The sequence below is a fragment of the Camelus bactrianus genome, chromosome 19, assembly GCF_048773025.1.
Source record: "Camelus bactrianus isolate YW-2024 breed Bactrian camel chromosome 19, ASM4877302v1, whole genome shotgun sequence".
NCBI lineage: Eukaryota > Metazoa > Chordata > Mammalia > Artiodactyla > Camelidae > Camelus > Camelus bactrianus.
In genome coordinates this window covers 21291260-21312367 of record NC_133557.1, presented here as the reverse complement: position 1 = coordinate 21312367, position 21108 = coordinate 21291260, and the positions used below count along the sequence as shown (strand labels likewise).

The 21108-nt window shown below is 45.9% G+C and overlaps 1 protein-coding gene across 5 annotated transcripts in view; it reads right to left on the bottom strand.

Annotated features, from left to right (window-relative positions):
- Positions 1-21108, bottom strand: part of EYA2 (EYA transcriptional coactivator and phosphatase 2) — a 220112-nt gene that overhangs the window by 88488 nt on the left and 110516 nt on the right. For all 5 annotated transcript variants that reach the window (XM_074347387.1, XM_010958638.3, XM_074347386.1 and 2 more), the window contains one exon: positions 937-1004. In XM_074347387.1, coding sequence (XP_074203488.1) covers positions 937-1004 — 68 coding nt within the window. The remainder of the gene's footprint in view (positions 1-936; positions 1005-21108) is intronic.

Below are 21108 nucleotides of genomic sequence, written 5' to 3'. Positions count from 1 at the left end.
GGCAGCTGGAGATTAGCAGGTGCACCCTAAGGGACATGGGTGTGGCCCTGACAGCGCCCATCTTGGAAGAGTGCTGGGCACATATGGGCACTCAACAAATCCTGGAAAAATTAATGAACAGATGACTGAGTAATAAAGACCACATGCACTTGCCCCGGAGACTAGGTGGCATTTTAGATTCATGGCGGGGCAGGGCGCACACACTGCAGCACCTTTATAGCCTTAGGGATCCAGAATCTTCCAGGAGGGAGTCTTGGCGATGAAATCAAAGAATACCAATCCTCTTTATCAAGCTCTGCTTAAGTCAACCAGATAGTCCAACCCACAATAGTCACTGTTTCAAATATTCTGCCCCACCATGAAGCAGTGCTTCTCAGCCCTGCGGGGAGCTCATGGAAGGTTCTCACAGGAGAAGTGCACAGTGCACAGTGCACAGAGTTCCCGTCCACCTTTGGCTGGTTAATTCTTAATTCACTCTCTAAGTGAAACCAAGAGACTCAAACTATTACCCAGCATTCACTCATCTTTACAGCATTGACTTAGTTCAATTTAGAAAGCATTCATAAGGCCGCACTGTGGGCTGGGTACTCGACACTGGGATGCAGAGGTGAAGGAGATGGACTTTCACCCTCGAGAAGCTCAGGGTTCTGGTGAAAGACCATACGTATTTGCATTCATACATCCCAGATTCACAGACTCAGGTCAAGATGGAACATGTAACATAGCCCATGTCATCTTGGAAATCCAGTAACTCCAATTTCTCTGCCTCTACACTAAATCTTTCCAATGGCTGTTTGTACAGTCTGGCCAGTGGTCTCCAAACCCAGGGAATCAGAGGCTGTCTTTTCTGGTGGGGCTCATAGGTACAAGTGGGCTCTCCGGGTGCCCCGATTTAAGGGAACTAATTAAGGAAAGAGCCCAGAAGACAACGTCTACCTGGTGCACACTTCCGAATCCAGCTGCGTTGGTCAGTCCGTTTGCTCCTTGATAGATCCCTGCTGTGCCTGCGGGAAGGAGGAACAGGGGTACCAATGAGGTTTCTTACAGTCAGAGCGGGACGCGGAGGAGAAAGGTGCCGCAGAGAGGTCGAGCCTCTGAGGTGTGACAGGCTGGGATGGAACCTGTAACCCTGGCCATCTCTCTGAACCTCAGTTCTCTCAATGAATGAATGAAATATAAATAACACCTTCTTCAAAGGACTGCAGTGAGGAAAAAACAAGAAAGTGCACACAACACAGTTTCTGGTACTCAATAATTTTAAAAAATATTTTATTTATTTTTTAGCTTTGGGGGGAGGTAATGAGGTTTATTTTAATGGAGGTGCTGGGGATTGAACCTAGGACCTCACGCATGCTAAGCATGCCCTCTACTACTGAGCTTTATCTTCCCTCGTGATAATTATGTCTTAGAAATTATTTATTTTTTTAAAAAATTTGTGGTAAATGTACATAGCATAAAATTTACCATTTCAACCATTTTTTATCTTTTTTCTTTAATGGAGTTACTGGGGATTGACCCCAGGACCTTGTGCATGCTAAGCATGCACTCCACCACTGAGCTACTACCCCGCCCCAAAAACTGTTTATTACCAGTCTGTGATGAGACAAATACAGAAATTGACGGACAGTGAGTAGAACACCTATTGTCTGCTGAATCTGATAATTAAAGTCAGGGCTTGTAATATGCATCTTTTAAAACAAATTCATTGTTTCTCAATCTTCTTTTCATTTTTGCCACTCCTCTCCCCCAGATACTTTTTAAACATTTCTCCCCCAATCTCCCCTCCCCCTGTGGAATTTTAATATTATAGATACACTGCATATCTGTTTAAATACTTATATACTTAATATATATTCATTTTAAATATATTTAATACATACTTATATTTAGGTACTTATATATATTTGTACTAACACGAAAAGAGCATGATGTTTCTGCCTCCCTGAAAACCACTTTTTGCCCTCTTTGAGTGATACCTCCCCCATCGAGAATGCACGTTCTAGTGATCCATTCTTATTGTATTTTGCACTAAATTAAGGAAAAAGATCCTGGTCTCTCACCCCAGTGAGTATGTGAAACACTAGGTGCTGTAGCACCTGGAGGTGGCCCCTCGCACCAAGGAAAGACATCCCCAGCACTGAATGCTGTGACGTAGAGTGACTTGTTTAATGCTGCTGTCCCCCTTCCATGGTTGAAACTCAGTGCTGGAAGAGCTCTGTGGCTTGCCCAACCATGTCTGAGCTGAAAACTGCTGCTCCTTCACATCTACTAGATTGAACATAAAAACACCCACCCCCACACACACACACACAAAAGTGGAAAAAAGAGTTGGCGAGGACGCAAAGAAACTGGAAGCCTCGTATGTTTACGTTGTTGGTGGGGCTGTAAAGTGGTGCAGCCACTGTGGAAAACAGCTTGATGCTGCCTCACACAGCTAAACACAGAATTACTACATGACCCAGCAATTCCCCTCCTGGGTGTGTGGCCAAAAGAACTGATAATAGGTGTTCAAACAAAAACTTGTACTCAAATGTTCACAGCAGCTCTATTCACAGTTGCCAAAAGGTGGAAACAACCCGAATGTCCATCAACTGATGAAAGAATAAACAAAATGTGGCATATCCATTCGATGGAATATTACTCAGCTATAAAAAGACAGGGAGTCCATGCTACCACATGGATGAATCTCAAAAACGTTATGCTGAGTAGGAGAAGCCAGACATCACAGGCCACACATTCTATGGTCTCATTTATGAGAAATGTCCAGAAGAGGCAAGTCCATTGAGACAGAAAGTAGATTAGTGGTTGGCAGTGGCTGTGGGGGAAGGGGGACTTGGGATCGACTGACAGCTTAACAGGTATGGGGTTTACTTATGGAGCGAGGAAAATGTCTTGGAATTAAAAACCACTGAACTGTACACTTTAAAGTGATTAATGGTTGAATTCTAAGTTATGTGAATTTGATCTCAATTAAAAACAAAACAAAACTGCTACTCCTCCCAGTACGGTGGCCAGAGCCCATCTCCCAGAGAGCAGCAAAGGAAGGCTGCATAGGGGCCCAGACGGATGCGGCTACCTCTCCCTGCCACACCCAGGACACTCCGCCCCGCAAGCCCCGAGAAACGGGGGGACATCTGAGTCTCTAGGATTCCTTCCACCCACCTAGAGTTCAGGGAGCATTTCTTGTCCTGACCCCTTTGGGACTAAGCTCATGTTCCCTTTCCATTTTTTCCTTTCCCTTAGTTGGCAGTATGACGGCTCCTCATAACCAGGCTGCCGAGATTTCCCGCAGAGGGCTCTTCTGAACGCAGCAGGTAAGACAAGCTGACCCCACCCCTCCTCGCCGCCTCTGGCAACACGCGCCGCTTTCTGAGATCATAAAACAGCTCTTGCACGCAGGCGCTGCTTACGATACAGGTGAGATGTGGGATCTTGCAAATGCTGTCAATTGAAAGAGGTCCATCCTCCTCTATTACTGCTGCCAGGAGGAGAACAGGGGTCCCGGGGGGACACACTCTGTGTCCACTGGGAGGGGAACGTGTTCACCCACTGACTCTTGCCGATGATACTGAGCCTTTCCGTTTGCCAAAATGAATTGCTTAAAAAGAGTCAGCGCCCGGCTGTGATGCGGGAGAACTCTCTGCAAACCCGGAGCCAGATGTACAATCAAGAGGGCACTTCGGAGTGGCCTGTAAAATTCCAGAGCAGATTTTACATGGTGGATTAGACAATTAGAAATCCTATCTATAAGAGAGATTGATGGAGAGATACTAAAGAACATTCATGCAGGCGGGCACTTTCTGGGTATTTCTCCTCAAGTTCCCCACTGAGAAAGCTCTGCCACCGTGGTCTAGGTGGGTGCTTCAATTCCACTCTTCCTTCCTCCACTGGGTACCCCCCACCACGTAGTCACAGGTATTAGGGGAAGAAGGCAAGCATGTCAGGGCCACGTTTGGATATATATCAGGACTTCTCGACAGTCACATCAGAGTTGTGGACCCTGAGCTGGGATGCACAGCGTGGACAGAAGAACTCACAGAAATGAATCATCTCAGCTCTTGTGATCCAAAGGATCGGTTCCAGAGTCTGGGAGGACTTGAGGTGCGGGCTAGTGCTTCTCCACACACCAATGAAGAACCCCAGACCCAAAAGGGCTGCATGGACCGAGAGAATGGACAACTCGGCAGAGGCCTGGTCCCAGTGATGGAAGGTGGGATGGGTCCCTGACACCACGACACAGTGGCACTGGGTAAGATGCCAGAACCATGGCCAAAATTCTGGAGAGTTTGGTGAAAGCCCTGGAACACTAAAATGAAAGTTTCCCACCAGCCCGAGGGAATGGTAGCTCAGAGAAGAAATCATGTTGAAACACTGAAAATAAAATCAGTTCTATTTTTTACCCCCTTGAGCTTGCAGGCTGAGATTTATACTGACTATACAAGGGACAGAGGAATTCTTCACGGCCCTGGAACCACGCCTCTAGCACTGTCAGGGAAACTGTGAGGAGAGCGTCCCCTGTTGTCATCCAGCAAAATGTTAGGTGCTGATGAGTTAATTCAAGTTCACCGCACGTTCGCCTATTAATGCACCCAAGACCTCTCTTCTAAAAATTTTGTTTCCTGTCATTCTCTGTCACTCCATAGGCAATAATGCTAGTGTCTGTGCAAATCCTTTCACTTCTGTGTTCTTGCAAAAAGCACACTAGTGTTCTCTGGGCAAGTATATAATTTCTGTAAATTCCTTTTGTTTGTATTTCTTATGGCTTCTCAGTTTTTTCACCCAGCATCTTAAGAGCCACCTATCTTGGTGGTTACCTGTCGCCTGTCGCCCTGTCACCTCGTATGCTTTCTCTGTATCTCCCCTGCACCCTCCTCCGGGAGAAGACCTCCATCTCCGCCCACCACAAACAAGGCTACCATGAACATCTTTGGCTCTTCTGGCCTGTGTGTTTCCTCGGCTTGCATTCCCAGGGGTGGGACTGTGGGTGCCGAGGTCCAAGAGACCTAGCTTCCCCATGGGCTGGGTGAGTGCTCTCAGCACGGCTGCCAGGTGCAGGCTCCCACTGCCAGTGCCGTCGGGTCCCCTATCGCTGCATTCACACCAGAAGCTGGCATGATCCCGCTCGCTAGTCTTTGTTGTCCTAATAGGACCGAAATGAGATCTCAGTTGTGGTCTTTAATTCACATTTCTCTGGCTACCGGTAACTCTGCACATCCCTTCTTGGGCTTTTTGCCTCCTGGACTTCCTCCTCTTTTTAAGGAGATGGTGACAGTCACCAGTGAAAACTTCACTTCCTTCTCCTGGGCCACGCTCAGCTTTAATTTAATCGAGGCCCTTAGAAGCTTCTCAGTTACTGGCTTTAGCAGTTGGACAAATAACAATAATAGCCCCCATTTATTGAGCACTTATTACCTTCCCCAGGGCTGATCATTTTACACGCATTATCTTGTTTAATCTCCACCACAACCCGAGGAAGGAGGTCCTATTAGGAAGTGAGAGAGCAGAGTTCAAGCCCAGGTCAGTCTGACTCTGAAGCCCAGGCTCCCTGCCTGCCGGCAGCCCTGCCTTCCAAGCCACTGTGGGAAACAGCACAGGTCACTGCTGGCCTCGAATCCTTTAGGCCGACCTGGTTACGCTGTCAGCCACAGGTCTGACATGCCATCCCAAGCAAAGAAAACCTCACGGATAAGCCCAGTGAACAAGCATCCTCCCATCAATGCTACTTGCTTTGGAAACCGTCTTACAACTTCTTTCCCCACAGCAAAGGGACCTACACTCCTGGGTCCACAGTGACACTCACAAACAGGGACTCATTTATCTATTAAGTCTTAACTGCTGCCAGTATTAAAATAAAACTGCTGAAAACATACCAGGGCTGCAAGCGAAAAAGGTTTGGATATGCAATAAAAGAGTGATATAAAAAGTCGTCAGCAGATAACATGGAACACAAAAAAACCACAAGTAGAGAGGGGTGACCCAGTTACAAAACCCCAGCCTCTCAAGTTCCCCAGCCACGGCCCAGGCTCCAGAAAGGGACAAATCACAGCACTTCCTAGGTCGATTTTTCTGTTTCTTTTCATTACCCAGAATCCAAAGTGGTGAAGGCAAAGCCCTGGCTCCGCCTTTTGGCTACTGTGTTCTTTCATTTGGCATTCATTAATTTATTCAATAAATATTTGCTGGGTGCCTTTTTATCTTGAGAAAGAGCTGGGTCCTGCCTTCTTGGATCTAAGTGCCTGGAAGGGGTGGAAGACAACAGAGAATCCACATATAATTGATTATTTGCCCTGCTGACTATGGACAAGTGGTTGAAGTTCCTACACCTCAGTTTCCCAATCTGTAAAATGGAACTAAGCATAGTTTTATCTGTTTGGTTTACGGTAAGGATTCTGTGAAATAAGGCTGGTGAAAGATAGAGCTCAGCACAGAGTAAGTGTTCAGTAAAGGCGGCTGGGATTATTATTCTCTGCAGGTTAATAATCACCACTGGAGGTGTCAACGATGCGAGCATTTCATTCGCCCACCACTTTTTTTTTTTTAATTCATGGGAATAAAAACATCTTGGGAAGGTTAAACAAAACAAAACAGTTTGGATAGGTCCAAACAGCAAATCCTAAATGAAAACAAAGGCTTTTGGTGACGGGGTGGTGGCCGGACCCAGACTGAGCTCTCAGCAATGAGACCAACAGGAACATGTGGTCCACGTGCCAGGAAGGGAGGTGTTCACGTCCATCTTGCTGACACTGAGTCGTCTAGCCCATTTTGCTATCTTAAAAAATCCAAACACGTACCCAGAGCCTGTCTTCCTGCATCTTTGCTCCACGTGGCGTCCAGCCCACATCTGTGTTTAATCAAATCAGTTGCTAAATGTCACAATGGCCTCATTCACAGGTAGCATAAAGCATATTTAACTGGTAATAAAACAATCTGCATTCCTGAGAATGCCATTTCAGATAGGCTGCCCTGTCACTGCGTCTCTGCCACACGAGTTGGAATAATGCCGGGGCCGAGATGGGGGAGGAGGGGGCCGAGAAGGGCAGCGATGCTGCAGAGGAGAAAGCGATCACATGCCGATCCACATGTGCTGGTGTGGGAAGATGTCCAACAGGCAGTGCTGGGTGACAAGGCTACTCTGAGCTCGCGCTAGACTAAACGTTGATATTCGTTAATTTCAGTTATGTAGAAGATTGGTTAAGTTGGAGGGCCTCTTAAAGGAGGTGGCAGCTGAGCAGAAGCTAAATGGATGGGAAGGAGCCAGCCATGTGAAGGTCTGGGGAAAGAGCATTCCAGGTTGAGGGCAACAGCAAAACACAAAGGTTTGAGGTGGGAGGAGCAGAAAGAAAGCCAGTGTAAGTGAAATAGAGAGGACTGGGGGGGCAGTGTGCCTGATGAGGTCAGAGAGGTCTTCAGGGGCTAAATCATGCCAGGCTTAGCACGGGGAGTCACAGAAAGGCAGTAGCATTCATTTCTGATTGCAATGGGAAGCCCCAGATGGAGGCTTTCAAGCAGGGGAGTGGCATGATCTGATACAACACGGGAAAGGATTTCACCCTGTGTGGTGAAAACAGATCAGGGGGTCACAGTGGATCCCAAGACCAAATGCGCTAACTATTCTTACTGCCAAGAATCTCCTCTGGAGGGATTCTTGGGAATAGTATACCCAAAAGATCAGAGTTCCTGAAACAAGTTATACATGTTACAGAAAAATTTTCATTGATATAGTGCCCAGGGAAGGCACTGAGGATACACAGGCCTTACACAGCCCTGGAGGAAATTTGGCAGGACAAGACCCACCTTGGACCAATCAGTGCATCACATTCCCCTGCCCACAATGAGTGTTTTAGGGGTGTGCATCTGAAGTAAGTAGGTCCACATAAGAGGAAATCTCAAGATGTTGTAGGGTAAAAAGAGGCTGGAGCTGTTGCAGCCACTTGAGCACCATGAGGGTAGTTGGCATCAACATGACTGTTCTCCTCCCAAAAGAGGTAATGTACCCAATTTTCACTGACCAGATATGCAAAAAATGTTGAAAGAAGAGATGGATGACTGAATCATCACCCTTGATAGTCCTCCCTCTCTTATTGGTCTACATACCATCACCAATTTCTGTGAATAGCGTCTCATAAAGACCCTGCCAATTTATCCACTTTTCTCCATCTTCACCACCACCACCACCTCCATACCTCTATCATCTCTTTGCCCAAGGGCTATGTAGTTTCCTCCCTCATTTTCCTCCATCCATCCTGACCCTAGTTCAACCCATTATTCTCAGAGCTGCTCTTTTCCAGATCAGTATAGCCTCTCTGGCTTCCCCTTTCATTTATAACCCTTCACCATGTCCACGGGCCTGCTGTGACCTGTCTCTTCCCTGAACTCACTCAGCCCCACCTTTCTGCCCTATTGTGGGTTGAACTGTGTCCCCTGAAAAGATCTATTCAAGTCCTAGCCCCAGGACCTATGAATATGTCCTTATTTGGAAAGAGGGTCTTTGCAGAGGTAATAAGCTAAAATGAGGTAATACTGGACTAGTGTGGGCCCTGATCCAATGACTGGAGTCCTCATAAGAAAAGAGAAACTGGGACACAAACACGCAGAGGGAAGAAGGCCACATGAGGACAGAGGCAGAAACTGGAGTGATGAGTCTCCAAGCCAAGGAACGCCAAGGACTGCTGGCAAGCACCAGAAGCTAGGAGAGAGGTAAGGAACAGGTTCTCCCTCGGAGCCTCCAAGAGGAACTGACCCTGCAAACACCTTGATGTTAGACTTCTGGCCTCCAGGATTGTGAGGGAATACATTTCTGTTGTTTTAAACCACCCAGTTTGTGGTCCTTAGTCACTGCAGCCCTAGTGAACCAATACACCCCTGCTCTGCCTAGCTCCAGCCACCTGGCTGTCCAGAACATCATTTTAGGTTGTCTGCGTTTGCTCCTCTCTCTGCCTGGAATACTTCTCGTAGTCCAGAGTTTCTTAAACCTTAGTGTTCACAGGGGTCATCTGAAGATCCTTTTAAAAAGTAGATTCTGCAGGTTCTGGGTGAGATCTGAGGTTTCTAACCCGTGATGCCGATGCTGCCAGACCGAGGACCACAGCTGGGGGCCCTGAGCCCTCCCAGGGCTGGCTGCCTTCTCTGTCAGGTCTCAGCTCTGCTGCAACATTCCCTGGCCACACCAGCTAAAGCAGTCCCCACGGTCCCCACCACTCCAGCCACAACCTACACATTATCCTGGTTTTGTATCTTTTTTTTTTCCGGTAGCATATACAGCTTCTGAAGTCATCTTACATCTTTAGATACACATTTATCATTTATCTCATTCTCACTTGGTTGTAAGCTCCTTCCCAAACTCCTAATTTCTCCCTCCCCCTACCCATTCCCCTTTGGTACCCGTAAGTTTGTGCCATTTGCAGCAACATGGATGGACCTAGAGATGATCATACTAAGTGAAATAAGTCAGACAGAGAAGTACACTGTATGATATCACTTATATGTGGAATCTAAAAAACTGACACAAGTGAACTGTTTTTTACAAAACAGGGACTTTGTCTTCTATTCACTGTTTCATGCTCGGTTTCTAGAAGTGTAGACAGCATGTGACAGGCTCTCTGGAAATAATTTTTGGAAAAAAAAAGAAGGTCTGTCTGGTTTTGGGCACTATTTTCAGCTCCTTGCACCCTATCTGGCATATTAGAAACATTCAATAGCTATTTACTGAATGAATAAAACAAGTGAATGAATTGACTGTGAAGCTGTCTCTGATTATTGAGCACGGACCATGTGCCAGGAACTATGCTGAGTCCCTTACCTTAATTATCTTAGTTTATCCTCCCCCAACAAGAAGAACAGACAAAGTGGGCTTTGTGTGATCTCTTTTCAATCATTTCGTTCATGTTTACCGGGCATCTACGATGTGCCAGTCTGTCCTAAGCGCTAAGGACACAGCAATGGATAAGACAATGGAAACCATTGCTCCACGGAGCTGACATCCTAGTGAGGGGGTCACTGAAAGTGAAGAAATATGTCAGATCACGTGTTAGATGGTGTTGCCGGGGGAGGCAGCCAGAGCAGGGATGGAAGCTAGGGGACGCTGGGGTATGGGGCGGCTGGTCAGGGAAGGCGCCACATTTCAGTAAAGACTTGCAGGAGGTGCCAGAGCCAAGGCCATTGCCCCTTGCAATTTATAATGTAGAGATCATAAGCGGCAGAGCTGGGATTCAAACCTAGGACTGTCTGACACTGGGGCCTGTTCTCCATCTCCACGTTCTCCCACCTCCAACCTGCTGGAATTTCCATCTCCCTAGAAGGTCCATTGACAGTTTCAGTGGGTGATTGGTTTAACCTAGCTAAAAATTCCTCTCCCCTACTTTCTTCCCATGCACCCTGAGCTGTTGTTCCTATTGCAGGGTTCTGTTCCCTGACATCCGATGGCTGCCTGCTGGGCTGTTTTGAGTATGTTTTGCGATGCCGGCCACAGGCACCGTGGCCAGGCTGTGACGCTGAAAGTCCTGCAGAATGCCTCTTTGTAACTCCCTGGCGGCCAGCGCTCTGCAACCTGGAAAGTCTGCTAGAGGCCAGAGGATCGCCCCGGGGCAAAGAGAAGCCAACATCTGGTTTGTGACAGGATGGCCGTCCAAAAAGCCACGCTATGGCCTCTGGTCTAGAGTTTCCTGGCAGTAAAGACAACCTTCTCCAAACTGATACTTTTTTAAATAGAGAGGTCAAGTGCTCACCAAAATGACCTCCCACGGCCATCCTCGAATGCCTCATAAGCTCACAAATCCTACTTCTGTCCGATTTGACAGGGCAAATAGCCTCGTAAAACAGCGCATCCTTCTCAGGTACCCTTTGCAGGAGTACCCGGCTCGCTCTCCCGCAATGTCAGCTCCGCTCCTCTGCTTACAAAGCTGCCTCTATCAAGTGTTTACCATCAGGAATAAGGTTCCTTCCGCAGACCTGTAAATTCCAAGTGGGTCCATCTAATGTACCCCAGGAGGATGTGGGAATAACTTACGCAAAGGCCACAGCTTCCCTTAAGATGTCTCCCACTTTTAGATCAAAGCCGACTTGTCCTGGGTCCTCAGAGCCATAATTCACTCCTTGCCCTAAAACCCCACGTGGCTTTTAAAGATCTGATGGTCCAAGCAGCTGCAGACTCCGGCTTTCATCTCTGCTGGATTTATTTCCCCTTCTGTGGTCAGCTCTTCCAAACTCTGTAGCTTCAATTATTTCCAAAGTCCCAGAACTGGGGTGTCACTCTTCCTCTCCTGCCATCACTGGTGGTGCTTTTAAATCTGTCTTAAAACTCAGAGGGGCGTTCACATGCACCAGGCTCATTCTACGTGTTAGGGAGAGAGGAGCCCTGCCGATGAGTCCTGCTCTATAGCTTGTGTCTATTTTGTATTTTCCCTTCTCTCTACACAAGGATATCATTTAAGCCAAGGGGTTATAGGGCATGGACTCTGCTGATCAAGGTTAACATCACCGGTAATAAGAAAGACTGATATCATGTAGCCCTGATAAGATGCACTGAGGGTACAACATCGCTTGTGTGGTCCCCTTGTCCCAAATGCACAACTTCAACCTAATCTTGAAAAAACATTAGACAAACCCAATTGAGGGACATTTGACAAAATGCATGCTGGGTATTCATCAAAGTGTCAAGGCCATGAAAGACTGAAGGTGTGTCACAGATCGGAGATCAGGAGAGGCAAAATCACTAAACGTGATGTGGGGTCCTGGAATAGAAAATGAAGTTTGTGGAAAGATTGGTGAATTTTAAATAAGATCTGTAGTGCAGTTAAAAGCACCGTGTGCCTGCTAATTTCCTAGTTTTGATCACTGCACTGTGGCTCTGTAAGATTCACATTAGTGGCAACTGGGTGTAGGGTACATGGGGACTCTCTATCCAATTTTCATAACTTTTCTGTAAGTCTAAACTTACTTTAAAATAAACGGTTAAAAATAGAAAAAGAACAGATTTTGACAGAGTTTGAATCTGTTCCTTACTGGCTATGTGACCCTGTGCAAATTAAGTAATCCCCCTGTGCCTCAATCTTTCCATCTGTAAAATGGGTATTAAAGACAGTACCCACCTTGCAGGGTCATTGTGAGAATCAAATGAATTAATACATGTAATGTGTTGAGAACTGGATCTGGTACAAAAACACTGGAACAAATGTCATCCACTGTTATTTGAACGAAAAAGTGAGGGAAGCTCTGGAAAAGTGAGCCTACTTTCTCGCATGCAATCATATCCTACAAATGAGAGGTGTCTGCCCCTTTTACATGGAGCATGTGCCCTACATGTGAGCACACTCCCCTCTCCTCCTTATTGCCTTCCCAACACTAAAGATAAATCCTATCATCCTTGGCTTGGTATCTTTCCTACAGTGAAAAAAAAAGTTACTGTGTATCTGTGGTTGGCGGAATAATGACGTCGATGTCCTAACCCTCAGATCCCATGAATATGCTAGTTTATGTGGCAAAAAGGACTTTTCTAATGTGATAAAGGATCTTGAGATGGAGAGATTATCCTGGATTATCCAAGGGAGCCCAACGTAATCACAAGGGTCTTAGTAAGAGAGAGGCAGGAAGGTCTGCATGACAAAGGAGATGGAAGGGCTGCCCTTGTGACTTGCTTTGGCCAATAATAACCTGGGGAAGAGTGATGTTCTGGAACTCCCAAGCTCAGGCCTTAGGAGAGCTGGAGGGTTTCTGCCTTCATTTTCAGGGAACCCAGCCACACCACGCTGGAAGGAAGCTGACTAGACACCTGGAGAAAGAGAGGCCGTGCGGAGGAGGATTAGGGTCCCCAGCTACCAGATGAGTGAGTACACTTCTCTCGGACATCTGTGCTGAAAGTGACTGCATGATGGCCCCAGATGTCACCAGGAAGAGCAGAAACACCACTCAGCCGAGTCTAATCCACCCAAGAAATTATGAGAAGTAACACACTGTTGCTGTTTTAAGCCACTAAATTTTGGGGGTGGTTTGTTACACAGCTGTAGCCAGCCCACACACAGGAACTGTTCTATTTCTCTTTCTAGTTCCCCATGCCCAGTTACAGCTCCTCACAGCCCCACTTACCCTTCTTTCGTAGCAATAGTCACATCACAATCATTCCATTAGTGTGACTATCTGTTTAGAATATTTAAGTGGTAGGAGGTGTGCATTTGGGAGGTTCTCAGACCTGGATTCAGAACCACATTTGGCCACTCCCTGGCTATGTGATTCTGGGACCTCACTTCACCTCTCTGGGACTCAATTTACCAATTTACAAAATGCGAGAAGTATCAGTACTCACCTCACAGGATTTTTGTGAGATGAAATGAGACTGAATGTTAGTTAAGCTCACAGCATGGTGTCTGTGACTACTCTCAATTAATAATTATCCAGTGAAGGTGTGAAAGGGTTGACAACAGCAGTTCTATAAATACCCGATGGTTGAGTGAACCAACAACTCAATGTCACCTTACTGGCAAGACCTAGACCGATAGAAAGGTGCAACTTGTCCCCACAGCCACACCCCTGATTCTCTGCTGACCCGACTCTGTTCTTCATCCATAGTTTTTATTAGCTGACAGTAAAATGTACTCATTATTCTATTTCCTATGTTCATTTTTGTCTGTCTTTCCCACCACAGAAATAGATTTTTGTCTATTTTGTTCCCTGAAGCATCTCAAGTGCCTGGAACCATGGCCAGCACACAGTATGTGTCAACAAACATTTGTTGAATAAATGAATGAACATAAGAAGTGTTCATGGGGGCCCGGGGCTTTTAGGAAGTGTGGACACAAGCATCTGGGAAGCAGCCCCATTAGAAGGCCCTTTACTTTCTCAAGACATGTTAGCACGTTAGCATTGCATGTTGAAAATGGTCCTGATAAACTTCTAAGTCTGGGAAGACTTGGGGGTGAAGGGTATCACCTGGGTTTGGGTAAAACCAAGAGCAGAGCCCTGATGGGAAGGGGTATGCTGATAAACAGTGCCCAGCTCCGTTTGACATCAACCAAACCCATGAATACCTTCCCAAAGCCTTCTCTCCAAAAGCACAGGTTTAAGTTTGTGTTTAAAAGGATTTTCAGTCTCTGGACAACTTCATTGCTATTCAAAGTCTCATAAAGTTGAACCATTCCCCGTAACCACTGCAAAAATGAGGTAATTACTCAAAAGCTGCCCAATGTTGTTTGGGAAGGTGCCAACTTCCGTTGACCCCCTCCTGGACAATGATGGTGATGATACAAATCACCTTAGTTCAGAGCTTATCATGAGCCAGGAAAATCTCTATGAGCTTTAAATGTATTAACCCGTTTAACCCTCATAAACATTCTATGAAGTAGGTATCATCATCAGACCATTATAGAAGAGAATACTATGGAACAGAGATGTTAAGAAACTTGTGCAAGGCCACCCAGCTAGAAAGTGATGGGAAAAATGCTAAGTCAGGCCAGGTCAGAAACGAGTGGAAAAACTGCCTTATGGGTGCTGCGTTGGAGGAAGGGTGCTGGCAGGCCACAGGTAAAACGCTGTCCACGCTCATGGCCATGGGCACCTGGGAAGAAGTAAGGCTGGCTCCAAGGGTACTTCCTGTCCTTGGCTGTAGCTGGAAGACACCTGATACATTCTTCCTGAGACTTCTAGGTGACCTCCCCAGGCTGAATGTTTGCCTCCCCCTTTTAAAACATTCCCTTTCCATGGGTTCCCCACTATGCCTCCTGTCGTACTTAAATATACATCTGCACCGTGGTGAACTTTCATTCCCCTGGAATAAGTTTGCCAGGAAAAACAAAAGTGGCCTCAACATGTAGAAGTTCACAGAGAAGCCCTTTTATGGAAAAATAGAGCATGCATGCTGTTGGGCACTGAGATCCGTAAGTGAGAGAAGGATGAACATTCTTGTATCACAGCTTGATAGAACTGGAAGGGGTCAGAGATTAACCCTCCCCACCTTCCTTTCCTTCTTTGAGCATTCATAGTCACCTACTGATTGCCTCCTCTATATCCATTTCTTCCCCATTCTTGTTAAGAGAAGCCACCTGGAGTAGCAACGCACCCAGGTAAAAATAATCACTTCACTAGCTTCCCCTGCAGCCAAGAGCAGCCATATGACACAAATCCAGCCAATACAACAACACCTGAAAACTTTAGCTTTCCTGATCATGGCTTTGATCCTTCTTGATTCTTCCATGTCTGCCCACTTGGAATGTGGAGGAGAGGGCTGGAGGTGAATCAGCCATTTGGTGACTATTAGGTGACAAGAATGGATGGAAGCTAGAGGCTAAGGACAATAGAGCAGGTAAATCTAGGGAAGCTGGGACACTGGGTTTTTGGTTGCTTCTGGCTGAATGAACTCTAACTGGAAATGTATGCCAGATGCCACAGTCCCGGTGAGATTAAGGAATGGTTCCTGCCATCTAGAAACTCAAATATAGCCCAACTCCTGTACTTCACAGATGTGGAAATAGAACATCAGGGTCATATATGAACTAGCAGCAGAAATAGGATTAGAATCTGGATTTATGTCCTAAGTCTAGTTTTGCTTCTTCTACTAGTCCAGAGGTCCCACAGTGTGGCAGAAATCCCTAGTGGGTGTACAAAAGATAATTTTAGATGACTCCCTTTTTAATTCTCTTTCAATCTATCTCATAGGCAGCCTAGCTCAGAGGTTAAGAGCTTGGACTCTGGAATTAGACTGCTTGGGTCCAAATCCTGGCTTCATGACTCATTAAGTAAGTGACCTTGACCATGTTATTGTCCCTCTCTCTGCCTTAGTTACCTCTTCTATAAAATGGACATGATAATTCCTATATTACACAGTACTTGGGAGTGGTTAATGAGGTAGCACCAGGAACACAGTAAGTATTAAATAAATATTAATTATCACTAGGTCAAGGAGAAAATCTCTAATACTCAGCAATCTCTCTTCTTAGCTACAGAGGTTCAGAGCTTTGACTAGAATTTAATAACACTGTCTTATTTTCAGTGAATTTATTTTTACCAGTTCTTTCCATTTATGGCAAACAATACTGGCTTTTCACTTAAGGTAATGCTAAAAATTGCCTTTTAAAATGAATTTATTTTAAGCCAAAAGAAGTCTATAAATTAAAAAAAAACAAAACAAATACAGGTAGTACTTAGATGTGACAAAATTGTGAATAAGATACCGAGTCCCTGAAGTCTGAGAAACACTTTCTGGACCAAGGGAGAAAAATCTGCAGCATCCCCCGTAACTCCTCCTCCCACGATCATGGCAGACATCACTAATTGATCCCCACATGCTTTCCCACTGAGGCCAACAAGGCCTCAGACGTTTATCCAATGAAAGTCACCAATGGCTTCTTTGATCTGGCCAGTTCTCTATGACAGAATCTAGAACCTGACAATGTAAGCTGGTGATGGGAAGAACACACCAGCGTGAGCCACAGGCAGCAGCTGAAAAGCTATGCGTCCTGGGAGGTCTAGGGTTGGGTTTTTACCATTTGTATAAAAAGTGTCGAATGTGACATGCACAGACTACCTCCAAAGGGACAGCCAAGAACTGGGGACAGGGGCTGCTTCTGGAGAAGAGTCGTGGGTGGCTGTGGGACAGGGACGGGGGGAAGATTTAATTGCTACTTCTGTACTATGTGCAGGTATTAACTATTCAAAAAACGTAATTAGTATGTCATTAAAAGGAAAGGGCATGGGAGGGTAGTTGTGGTGGGTGGGAGTTACCAAAGTTTCTGGATGTCTTGAGGATTAAAGTGTCCTTTAAATACTGGAGAAGCAAAAGCAGGTTTGTCTACAGAGTTTAACTCCCAGGGGTAGGGGTGACAGCTGAGCTCCTGGTCTGGATCCAGCAGGCCAGGGGGTGTGGTGCCCACCTGCTGGTTATCTAACTTCCCTGCAAGGGGTGGTTTATGCCTCCAGCCAGGCCGAAGCTGCTTACTCGCGGGAGCCCCAGGGGTGCTTCTGGCCCCCTTGTGGCTCTGAACACACAGTTCAGGCATACTAAGGGTTAACTGAACATGAGCTGTTTAGTGGTAAGCCTCAAGATCTCCCTCCCCTCCTTCTGTATCCCCCCTACCCCCAACTCCCATTTTTGCAACAGTTCAACACAGTGGTAACAGTGGAATCTTGACCAGAAAGGCTGAGCTCAAACCCAAGCCCCACTATTTCCTCGCTGTGTCACTTCAAGCAAGTTGCTTACCATCTCTGTGCCTTAGCTGCCGTCTGTGTCCTACAAGGCTAGTTTCACTACCTGTCTGTTGGACTGGTGCTGTTAACCATGTAGTGCAGAGAACAGCTACTGCTATATGGGGGTGATTTTTTATTGCGTGAGGATAGTGTTTGCAACAGAAAGAGGAATTACAAAAACAGTGGTGCCTACAGGAACTGAGTGTCTCCGAGGGCCAGGCCTGGTGCTGAGCCCCTGACTCTGCATTTTCCCACTAGACGTCAGGTCAGCTCTACAGGGTAGATACTGCTCTCTCCACTCTACGGAACAGAAAGAAAACAGAGGCTCAGACTGTAGAAGGAAGTTGCACGAAGTCCCTCATTCAGGAAGACACGGAGCTGGGTTCTAACCCCTGCACATCACATCATTCTTCAAAGACCGCACTGTTTCCGCTACTCTATGGAACACCATTTACAAACTGGGCCGACCCACTGGTGGGCCATGAAGTCAATCTAGGGATGTAACCACCACTGAAAACAAAGATGAACTTTGCTGCTTAAAATGACCAACATCTGTCTAGTGTACAGTCCATGCCAAGCACGGCTAAATGTTGCAACCATCCCAGAAAATATTATCCCCATTTCAGTGATGAAGAAGCTGAAGCACAGAGAGGTTAAGCAATTTTCTATGGTCACACAGCTAACAGCAAAACCAGGATTTGAACCCCAGCAGGCGGGCTCCACAATCTGTGTGCTTTATCACTGCAGGACACCTTGCCTCAGTAGAAGAGAAGAGAACCAGAAACCCTGGATCTCAGGGGTGTGTGGTGGTGGTGGTGGCTGGGGGAGTGTTATTTTGTTAATACTTTCTTTCAGTTGTGTGTATATCCCTGTTACTGTGCAGGAAGGTGACTGCCTGTATGGTGTTAAAATACAACTTATCTTTCCTTCTGTGGGTCTAGATCAGGGGACAGGCAAACCACTCCTATAAAGGGCAAGGGAGTAAATGTCTTCTGCATTGGCCACATGGTCTCTGCTTTAGCCACTCAGCTCTGCCCCTGTAGAGCGAAAGCAACAAGTGAATGAATAAAGTGGCTGTGTGCCGATAAAACTTTGTGGACACTGAAATTGACTTTCATTATTATTTTTATGTCTCATGAAATATTCTTTTGATATCTTCCCTGTTAGAATGTAAGCTCTGCAAGGGCAGTGGGGATTTTGTTTTGTTTTATTTTTGAACATCGTACGTGCATTTATTCACCAATCAACAGACATGTCCTGTTGCGTGCCGAGCCTCACACTGGATGCTGGGGATACAGAGATCTGACAGGCCAAACCGCCCTCAGCCACATCTTCATCAAGGCACCTTCATTTTTTCCAGGCTTGGGGGGAAAAAGGAATCCCCAGACCACACAGACCAGGACGTCCGAATCTCACCGAACTGGCAAGAATAATCCTTTTGCCAGCTCGACACACGGATTCCCACGCAGCCCGCGCAGCACTTGAGACGCTCAGGCCGTGGCTCTTGTGCCAGTGGCTGTCTGTAGGGTTGGGCCTCTTACCCTGGCCAGTGACCACGGGCCACTTCTCAGGATTGGCCTTAATTGGCTTTGACGAGTCTACAGGATCCAAGCATTTGATGTCACAACAGCCAGGAGAGCATTTCTGCCTCTTCAGACACTGCCAGCCACTCTGGCACGGAAGTGGGTTCCTAAGTGAGGCACATCACAGGGGGTCTGAGGGGCAGCTTCCTTGTTTAGCTTTTTCTTTGCTGGCACCTTCCACAGCCCAGGATGTCAGGACTCCGAAGGCAAGCAGCTCCACGAAGGAGATGAGGCTGCTGGGCTTCACAGTGAGGGCGGGTAGGGCTGTAAGGGCAGAATTTCTATCTGTTTTGTCACTGCTGTGACCCCAAACCTGGTACCTAGTGTATACTACGCATACATAATTGTCACTGACAAGTGAATGAGTGAGCGAGTGAGGTGAGCAGAATAACGCCTCCCTTCTCCCCAGAGATATCCATCCTGATCCCTGGAATCTGTGAATATATTAGGTTATGTGGCCAAAGTGGGTGGCAGATGGAATTAAGGTTACTAATCAGCTGACCTTAAAATGGGGAGAGGACCCTGGATGATCCAGGTGGGTGCAGTGTTATCACAGGGTCCTTAAAAGTGGAAGAGGGAGGCACGAGAGAGATGTAACCACAGAAGATCAGAGAGATGCTATGTGTGCAGGACTTGACCCACTGCTGCTGGCTCTGCAGATGGAGGAAGGGGCCACGAGCCAAGGAATGCGGGCACCTCTGGAAGGTGGAAAAGGCAGAGAAACAGATTCTCCCTTGGAGACTACAGAAAGAATGCAGTCCAATCTGGCTGACACCTTGATTTTAGCTCAGTGAGACCTTCTGAACTCCAGAACTGTAAGATAACAGATTTGTGCTGTTTTTTGTTTTTGTTTTTTTTTAAAGTATTTTTTTTAAAAAATTGAAGTATAGTCAGTTTACAGTGTGTCAATTTCTGGTGTGCAGCATAATGTTTCAGTCATACATATACATACATGTATTTGTTTTCATATTCTTTTTCATTATAGGTTACTATAAGATATTGAATATAGTTTCCTGTGCTCTACTGAAGAAATTGTTGTTTGTCTATTTTATATATAGTAGTTAGTATCTGCAAATCTCAAATGCCCACTTATCCCCAGTTACACCCTTTCTACCCCGGTAACCATAAGTTTGCTTTCTACGTCTGTGAGTCTGTTTCTGTTTTGTAAGTAAGTTCATTTGTGTCTTTTTTTTTTTTTTTAAGATTCCACATATAAGTGATAACATATGGTATTTTTCTTTCTCCTTCTGGCTTACTTCACTTAGAATGCCTATCTCTAGGTCCATCCATGTTGCTGCAAATAACATTATTTCATTCTTTTTAATGGCTGAGTAGTATTCCATCATTCATATATATATCTCACATCTTCTTTATCCAGTCATCTGTTGATGGACATTTAGGATGTTTCCATGTCTTGGCCATTGTAAACAGTGCTGCTATGAACACTGGGGTGCATGTATCTTTTTGAATTAGTTTCCTCTGGATATATGCCCAGGAGTGGGACTGCTAGATCATAGGGTAAGTCTATTTTAGATTTGTGCTGTTTTAAGCCACCAATTTTATGGTAATTTGTTATTGCAGCCATAGGAGACAAATACAATAATAATAATAATAATAATAATAATAATAATAATAATAATAATAATAATAATAATAATAATAATAACAATAATAATAAACTCATGAACGTGTGGTGCTTCTTTTGTGCCATGCTCTTTTGTCAGGGTTTTACACATACTGATTCATTTAATTCTTAAAACAATCCTACAGCAAAGCAACTGATGAATAGAGACTCCTGTGATCTTAATCTTACAAATGTGGAAAGTCAGGCCCAGAAAAGCTGCTTGCCTGTCACGGGGCTATCAGAGGGTAGAGCCGGAGGAGGAACTCAGGCTGTTCAGAGGCCACGTTCTGCGCCCCAACACTTAGTTATGAGGATTACATGAGGTCATGTGTGCACCGTTGTAGAACCTACCAGAAGGGAATAATCAAAGACAAGGACTTCTGATCCAGGCTGCCTGGAGGAGCGTCCTGGTCAGTGCCGAGCCTGGGGCCAAGGGAAAAACGCACGCTCCTATGTGCCTTTACCAAAATATCGTTCCATATTTTGAACCAAGTGGAAAAAATTATTAAACCCTGTAAATGCAAAAAGCATGACTATATCTGAAGTCCCAGGTATATAAAGTTGCCAAATCTGTTTGCACGCCCTCCCAGACCCACCTGGCAGGACCGCATGGCTATGCACACCAGAACCACCAGGGGATGATTGGAAACAACTTGCATAATAACGCAAGGCTGTAAAACTAACAAGCGTCAACAGTCTGTCTTCATTTAAAAACTTGATACTTTCTTCATC